Source organism: Nothobranchius furzeri, chromosome 17, assembly GCF_043380555.1.
Source record: "Nothobranchius furzeri strain GRZ-AD chromosome 17, NfurGRZ-RIMD1, whole genome shotgun sequence".
Classification (NCBI taxonomy): domain Eukaryota; kingdom Metazoa; phylum Chordata; class Actinopteri; order Cyprinodontiformes; family Nothobranchiidae; genus Nothobranchius; species Nothobranchius furzeri.
Window position 1 is genome coordinate 56,130,987 of NC_091757.1, and position 7,057 is coordinate 56,138,043.

Below are 7,057 nucleotides of genomic sequence, written 5' to 3' on the forward strand. Positions count from 1 at the left end.
TCTTTCTCTCTCTCTCTCCCTCTCTCTCTCTCCCTCTCTCTCTCTCCCTCTCTCTCTCTCTCTCCCTCTCTCTCCCTCTCTCTCTCTCTCTCCCTCTTTCTCTCTCTCCCTCTCTCTCTCTCTCTCTCCCTCTCTCTCTCTCTCTCTCTCTCTCTCCCTCTCCCTCTTTCTCTCTCTCCCTCTCTCTCTCTCCCTCTTTCTCTCTCTCCCTCTCTCTCTCCCTCTCTCTCTCTCCCTCTCTCTCTCTCCCTCTTTCTCCTCTCTCTCTCTCTCTCTCTCTCTCTCTCTCTCTCTCTCTCTCTCTCTCTCTCTCTCTCTCTCTCTCTCTCTCTCTCTCTCTCTCTGCCAGCTGAGAGTGAACAAACCTCTGCAGCTGGCAGGATTTCTCTCCCACATCTGTCTTGCTGTTCGGTGGTTTCTGTGTGCATTTATCTGCTATAAACCTTCTTACACAGAACAAAGCAATGCAATATATCATAACAACTGGGAATGATGGGAAAACGTAGAGGTATGCAAGATTTTCCAAAAATCACATCTGATAAATAAAATCCAGATATGTTTCCATTGAGGACACGAGAGAGCAGAAAAAGTGGTGTGTGTGTGTGTGTGTGTGTGTGTGTGTGTGTGTGTGTGTGTGTGTGTGTGTGTGTGTGTGTGCGTGTGTGTGTGTGTGTGTGTGTGTGTGTGTGTGTGTGTGTGTGTGGCAACCACCCAGTCGCCAGTCTTTCCTTTTTCTGGTGAAGTGGTGTGAGTATCCACACTCCAGACATATTGCATTATTTTGTTGTTTGTTAACTGAGAACCAACATCACAGAGAAGAAGAAGAAGAAGAAGTTCAGATTGAGAAGCTTTTTTAAACCACCAAATAGTTCCCGAGCGCGGCTTGTCTGCAGCTCACCGCTCCCCCAGGGGATGGGTCAAATGCGGAGAATAAATTTCACCAGTGGCGGCTGGCCAGTAGAGGGCGATAGGGCGCCGCCCTCCCAGTTTTTCCGTGTTTTTAATTTTTATTTTAAAAAATAAATAAATAAAATTAACAATAATCACATATTCTAAGTTAATTGTGTGTTTTGTAACAAAAATAAATCATATATATATATATATATATATATATATATATATATATATATATGTATATATATATATATATATATATATATATATATATATATATATATATATATATATATATATATATATATATATATATATATTGGTCTCTGCCGGTCTCTGCCGAGCGGTGGAGGCTGTGTGTGCTGTTTTTCAATCGCCCAAACAGGACGGGACCAGCTGTCCAATTGCTGACAAGAATATCAAAGGGTAGGAATGGGAATGTATCCAATCAGCGTCGACGTTGTTTCAGAACGTTTCAGAAGCATGATGGGCGATGGAGCTACCGCCAAAGGATTCGTTGGTGTTCGGTAGAACTCGGCAGAGTCGTTTTTGGTCGTGACGCAGATGTAACATGGACGCCGCTGGTGACTACAACCAGCATGGATACCGGATCTCAGCAGCCACTGAATTCAGTTCGGTCTCCTCCAGTATCCGTTCGAGAGGAGAACTATGGTGGAAAAACTTAATGTCAAAGAGCTTGGACCAGATCAGCCCGACGTAAAGATAAGCCAGCAGGAGAAGGAGAGAGGTAAACTGTACACACGACGCTTCTCCCGAAATTGGCTTGGCTAGCTGGATGCAATCACGCTAATGCATTATTTTGCTTTCCGTGTTTGTTATTCAAAACGGCTGGGACAGATAAGGCATGGATGAGTCAGGAGTTACAGACATGAAACATTTTTCTGAGAAGGGGAAGAAACACGAGTCATCCCGGGCACACATGGACAACAACACGGTGAAGCTAGCCATGCTAGGCAGCAGAGCTAACGTTGCCATGCAGGGAACAACAGCAGCTGGGTGCAGAGGTAAGCTGTACATTACATTTCTGTGAACAAGACAATCAGAATCAGAAATCCTTGGTTGTCCCACAAACCGGGACATTTGTTTAATAACATGTTTAATGTGCAATAACTGTAAAAACTAATTTCAACACACATACTTATTATACATATTTAATCACGTAAATGTGTATTTCATGTAAATTTGTACATACATCAATCTGATTCCAGTTTACTTGTTACACTTCTGCTGCAGCAAACAAATTTCCAAGCTTTTGGGACAATTAAACATTTCTGATTCTCAATCAGATGTTTTTACCTCAAATGTAAAAACATCTGATTGAGAATCAGAAATGTTTTATTGTCCCAAAAACTAGGAAATATGACATTTGTAAGAGGATACTGATGACATTATTTCCTATAAAAGTGTTTCCTATGTACTTATCTGTTGTTTTTTTATTTATCATGTGACAGGTTTTTCACACCATCCTGAGCCATGCAAAAGAAGATTCTTGTCACCACACCCATGACCACAGCCGAATCAGAAAGGTGCTTTTCTACTTTAAAGAGGATTAAGACTTTCCTGAGGAACACCATGACACAGGATGGGCTGAATGCTCTTGCCATGCTCTCCATGGAAAAACAAGCTTGTCACAAACATTCCTGACTTCAATAAAAAGCTAATCGAGAGCTTTGCCACTCAGAAGGACAGAAGGGCAAAATTTCTGTACAAATGAGGTATCACACACACACACACACAAATGCATCCACTTGATCTTTGTATAAAGTTGACCTTGGCACAACACTCCAGAAATATTTAACAGTGTAAATTTATGGCATTTTGTCTAAGTGGTGTTTACTACCATTACTGTAACAGTGACCTGCTCATAATTTTTCGTGTTCACTCAAATGTTGAAATTAAACCAAATGTTTTTGTTACTTGCCTCTTGCATTGCCTATTTACCATTTATGGTCGTGTTATTTTATGTGCAATTTAATGCAGTATTTTTCAACCTTGGTCCGCAAGGCAGCATGCCAATAGTCAGACACACCTGGATTAATCAGTTTGTCCAATGATGTAAGACAGGAAATAAAAGAGCTTGCTTAATTCAGGAAATAGTGGAGTTGTGCACAAAGCTCAGAAAGCACAAGTTTGTTTAAAAATAAAAAATAGCACAGCCCCACCAAAAATATTTTTCACCAGCCGCCACTGAATTTCACCACACACCTGTGTGTGTGTGTGACGACTAAATGGGACTTTAATCTTTAAGAAGAAGAAGAAGAGAAAAATTCATTTTATTTATTCGCGATACCTTGATGAAAAAAAAGATAAAACTGTTTTCTTGGTCCCGATCCACACTCCGTTCCAGTTGGTGGCGCTGTTGCACCTCAGCTTTACTTTCCAACCGTCATTAAACAAAACAAAGAAGGAAGACGAAACCGAGGCGACGGAGCAACGCCACGAAAATCAAAACAGCTATCATGGCGTACCACAAATTCCGGTGGACCTCAGAGATGGAAGACCAGCTCGTCGGTTTGTGGCAACAACGTGAATGTTTGTACAAGGTTTCGTGTAGAACATACCATAACCGAAACGACAAGGAGCGGAGTTGGGCAGAAATCGCGTCTGCACTTGATATACCTGGTAGGTTCTTAGCTAGCTGCTCGTAGAAGTTAGGTTCATTCATTCTTACTAATCACGTGTACGAGCAAGACACGAAGCGAACGTGTGTGTGTGTGTTGTTTGGTAATTTCAGTGGAGGAAGTAAAGATGCGGGCCACTAGTTTAAGAACTCAGTACAGCAAGATTCTGAAAGTTAACCCCAGTGGGAGTGGAGAGAAGACCCTGACCAACAAACAAAGATGGATCATGAAATCATTGATGTTTCTGAAGAAATATGTCACCCAGCGTGCCACTGAGAGCACCGTAAGTAGGTCGCTGACTGCTCTCTCAGCGGTGTAGTTTCATGTCTAAAATCTTCTTTTTTTTAAAGCTTTATCAGCCAACTAAAGATGCCATGGCTGCAGAGAGGGAACCCTTGAGCGATCCAGATGATGACGTCTCACAGATGTCTGAGGAAACATCTGTGGAGGAGCAGTCCATTCCACTAAATGATGACGAAGACTTTTCTCCTTACGTGTCTCCTCCGCGTCCAGCTAAGAAGCCGAAGAAAAGCCAGACTGAACCAAAAGCTGACGCCATTGAAATGGAAAAATTGAAAATTTTACAGCAGATGGCGACGGCGTTTCAGGCTGGTAGAAGCAGACCGAGCAGTGCCAACAGCGACAGCAACTTTGGAGCACAAGTAGCAGAGGAGTTGAGGTTAATCAAAAACCCTTTAATAAAAACAAGACTAAAGCGAAAAATAATGAATGATTTATATGAGGCTCAGGAGAATGATGACATCGATGCACGGCCATCGAACTCGTACCAGCTGCCACCCACATACCCCGTACCCACCTCTCTACATATAACCAACACACAACCACACCCCCTAAACACATACACAACTCCACATGCACCACCTCAACACACTCCTCCACCCTTGACACATACACAGCTGCTACCAAATCACCAGCTTCAAAATAACGATCAGATATGTTGCATAAAGCTAGAAGACGATGACTGATTACAGTAAATGTCCAGGGTACATTATTATTTATAGTTCTGAAGTTTTTGTAGCTGCAAAAAATGTATATATATATATTTGCTTAATTTGTTACAATTTAGTAGATTTTTACTCACTTTCTGTTATTAAATTTTCCCATTGGTTAGTGAAACGTTGCCTGAAGTAAGATGTTTGACTGAATCAAACACATCAGATAAATAATAAAGTCAAATGTATTTTTTCTGACCTCAAACTGAGTATTTACTTCAAAATTTAAAGCTGGAGTTTCATAGAAATACAACACGTATTTCACTGCATTCCCCTCTGCGTGGTGACGCTCTGGCCTGCATCTGGGGTGTTTTACACCACCACTCCCCCTCTCAGCCTGAGACCATCTGAACATGGCTATTGGTTGTTCCTCGACCTCATTTTAAGACCAAAAGAGACCGATCTTTTAGATCAGTGTGTTTCTCCCATCCTTACGTTGATTCTATAATTTTATTTTAAAAAACCAGCAGATCAATTTTTTTAGGCAGGCTTTTAATTAGAGCTGGGGCGTGTTTTTAAATGTCATTCCATTTTTAAGTCTTACATTTTGTATCTTGTTTTATTTTATTCTGAAGCACTTTCGTTTTTCTCCTGAGAAAAGGTGCTACACAAATAAATATCACTTAAACTAGACAGTTTGTGGTTTTTAATATAATTCTGTTCAGTAAGGCCTTTAACAACAAGATGCTCCAAATATATTAGCTTACCTTTGATAATATTACAATAAGTAATGAAGATGAATGGAATAGTTTCACTATCCCAAGAATAAAGTGACATCTGTTTTTGTTTTAAGATGGCTCAATCAGGTTGAATACATTTAGGTGATTCTCTCATGGAAATATGGAGGCATGAAAGCATTTTGTCAAGCAGGGATATGAAAATTAAATACAGAATATAAAATCCCTTTATTGTCCATCAGTGGGAAGATTTTAGTGTGACAGCAGCGATACCATTCACAACAAGAAAATGTAACAAATGCCCAAAGATAAAAAAAATCTAAACATTTAACACGTACGCATTTTAAGAAATAAAACACTGGAAAAAACATTTATTTATAAAATTACAAAGTTAAGGCAGTTCAGTCTAAATGTTCTGTTTGTTTCACATCTAGTCATTTAAAGGTGAAACTGGATAAATGAGAATATGCTTCATTTATTTCAATAATTCATCTTAGACTGTGAGACCATCTAAAGGCTCAGGAATCATTAGCATGTGTTTAAGATTCATTAGCTGACTAGAATGACACTTTGAGCCTAGAGTATTGAACCTTTTCACAGTTTTCTGGTTGAAATCTTTAATTTGGGGCTTTCATAAGCTGTAAGCCATAACATCACAATTACAACAAATTAAGGCTTGAAAGATCTGGCTTTGCATGGAATGAGTCTATCTCATTCATTAGTTTCACTTTATGAGTTGAATTAAATCAACTTGCACTATATTCTGGTTTTTCTAGTTCCACCTGATATATACTGAAGGAAAACCACATAGAAAATACGACACTTAAATACACAAAACACAGGATACGACATCCGAGTTTAAATAAAATTGTTCTGCCATGGAACCGCGCCGGCGGATGTAAAGTAGCTCTTCAGTCTGTCTCTGATTTCTTTGGCAGCCTTGGAGCTGTTGCAGGGTCTATCAGGCTGAAGAGGTAGCATAGCTCCCAGTCCATCCAGTCTCCAGTTACCCTCCACAAGCCTGTGCTCAGCATCTTCTGAATCAATCAGGCCTTCAGGCGTATATGTGTCAGATTGAATCTCCCGCAAATAATTGTGGAGGCAAACGCAAGCTAAGGCCACCTTCTGTACCTTGACTGCATTGAGCATTATGGTGGTGAGGAGTACTCTCCACCTGTTGGCGAGTATTCCAAATCCATTTTCCACCACCCTGCGTGCTCGAGAAAGCCGGTAGTTAAAAACTCTCTGCTGATTATCCATCTGACGAACGTAGTACGGCTTCATGAGGTCTGCCCGCAAAGGACAAGAGCTGTCACCCAGGAACACAAAGGGGGCTTGGATGTCCAATCCTGGAAGAGGTTTTGCTGCAGGGATACTAAGAAGGTGCCTGTCTAGTGCCTGCTTAAAATCCGACTCTGCAAACACCCCAGCATCTGATGCTCTACCCTGTGCCCCGACATTGACATACAAAAAGCGATACTTTGCATCAACAACAGCCAACATTAGCACCGAAAACCGTCCCTTGTAATTACGGAAGATGCTTCCACTGTGAGCCGGGGGCTGAATGTTGATGTGCTTCCCATCTAAGGCTCCAAGGCAGTGGGGGAACTGCCACTTCCGTTGAAAATCCTGTGAAATATCCAGCCATTCCTCCTCTGTATTTGGTGTCTGCAATGACAGTTTTATATATCAGTCCAAACGTCAACTTCAGTATTAAAGGAATGCTACAGCAATTACATATGGATAATCACTTAAATACTATATAAATAATGATTTATTATAGCTGTTATTGCAAGAGAAAAAAGCACCACATGCATGAATAAGACCATTA

General features: G+C 40.7%; 2 protein-coding genes across 2 annotated transcripts in view; one reads left to right on the forward strand and one right to left on the reverse strand.

Annotated features, from left to right (window-relative positions):
- The first annotated feature begins 2,810 nt into the window (after nucleotides 1-2,810).
- Nucleotides 2,811-4,744, forward strand: LOC139063656 (uncharacterized). Its single transcript, XM_070546215.1, has 3 exons — nucleotides 2,811-3,537; nucleotides 3,650-3,819; nucleotides 3,887-4,744. Exons 1-3 carry the CDS (start codon nucleotides 3,375-3,377, stop codon nucleotides 4,520-4,522), a joined length of 969 nt encoding a protein of 322 aa, XP_070402316.1. The 5' UTR covers nucleotides 2,811-3,374; the 3' UTR covers nucleotides 4,523-4,744.
- A 691-nt stretch (nucleotides 4,745-5,435) lies between these two features.
- LOC139063655 (uncharacterized) overlaps nucleotides 5,436-7,057 on the reverse strand; it is a 3,406-nt gene continuing 1,784 nt past the window's right edge. Inside the window, exon 4 of the mRNA XM_070546214.1 lies at nucleotides 5,436-6,894. Coding sequence (XP_070402315.1) covers nucleotides 6,085-6,894 — 810 coding nt within the window. The 3' untranslated portion in view covers nucleotides 5,436-6,084. The remainder of the gene's footprint in view (nucleotides 6,895-7,057) is intronic.